Consider the following 1039-nt stretch of genomic DNA (forward strand, 5'->3'; position numbering starts at 1 on the left):
CAAGGCCTGGGAACCCCTCACCCTGGACCCCACAGGGAAATGGGATAATGGGCAGAACAGCACCTGCTTTCTGGTCAGAGGCAAGGAGCCCCTGGGTGTCATATTCTGTATTAGAGAGACTCGCCCCAAAGACACCTCCTTCCTAGACTTGGAGTCCAATCTCTTCTGAAGCGGGGACACCATGCCTGAAATCACCCTTCCCTGGAACTTTTCGACCTGGCTGCCATCTGAGAACCATCAGTTTTTCTTCAAGCCTTGTTTTGGCCTGAGAACAGTTTTGGACCTGACTCTGCCTTTCTGTGTCACTCACCCCCACCCATGTCAGGAGCAGAGTCTGTGTCCTCCTAGAGACATGCACCCTCCCACCCTGGGCTCTCACCGATGATCCCAGATTCCCCAGACAGGACTGGGCCCTGGGTTTGTGCTTACTCCTCCACACCAATGTCATGTCCATTCTGAGGATGGTCACGTGAGGCTGCTTCAGTGTCTGTGGAAGACACTGAATAATACCCCAAAATGTGGCATTTCTGATTTGCTTCCCTCAGATCCCCCAAACACACACTTGACCCACCACATCATCTCTAACAAGAATGTCACCCTGAAATGCTGGGCCCTGGGCTTCTACCCTGCGGGCATCACCCTTACCTGGCAGCGAGATGGGGAGAACCTGACCGAGAACGTGGAGCTGGTGGATACCAGGCCTGGGGGCAATGGAACCTTCCAGAAGTGGGCAGCTGTGGTGGTGCCTCCTGGAGAGGAGCAGAGATACACGTGCCATGTGCAGCATGAGGGGCTGCCGGAGCCCCGAGTCCTGAGATGGGGTGAGGAGGGGAATGTGGGCACAGAGGATCTTCTTAAGGGGATCAGGCGTCCTGCTGATCCAATCACAGGGTCAGGATGAGGCCAGGGGCTCAGGGTCTCCCCTCCCCTTCACTTCCAGAGCCCCCTCCTCAGTCCTCCGTCCCCACCGGGGGCCTCATTGCTGGCCTGGTTCTCCTTGGAGCTGTGCTCACTGGGGCTGCGGTGGCTGCAGCTGTGA

The 1039-nt window shown here is 57.1% G+C and overlaps 1 protein-coding gene across 1 annotated transcript in view; it reads left to right on the forward strand.

Annotated features, from left to right (window-relative positions):
* LOC101628205 (HLA class I histocompatibility antigen, A-30 alpha chain-like) overlaps window positions 1-1035 on the forward strand; it is a gene marked incomplete at both ends in the record, with an annotated part of 1855 nt that extends 820 nt beyond the window's left edge. Inside the window, 2 exons of the mRNA XM_012734960.1 lie at window positions 543-821; window positions 941-1035. Of these exons, the coding sequence (XP_012590414.1) occupies window positions 543-821; window positions 941-1035 (374 nt within the window). The remainder of the gene's footprint in view (window positions 1-542; window positions 822-940) is intronic.
* Between the last annotated feature and the right edge of the window lie 4 nt (window positions 1036-1039).

This window comes from Condylura cristata, unplaced genomic scaffold, assembly GCF_000260355.1.
Source record: "Condylura cristata isolate star-nosed mole 26May11 unplaced genomic scaffold, ConCri1.0 scaffold00201, whole genome shotgun sequence".
Taxonomy (NCBI): Eukaryota; Metazoa; Chordata; class Mammalia; order Eulipotyphla; family Talpidae; genus Condylura; species Condylura cristata.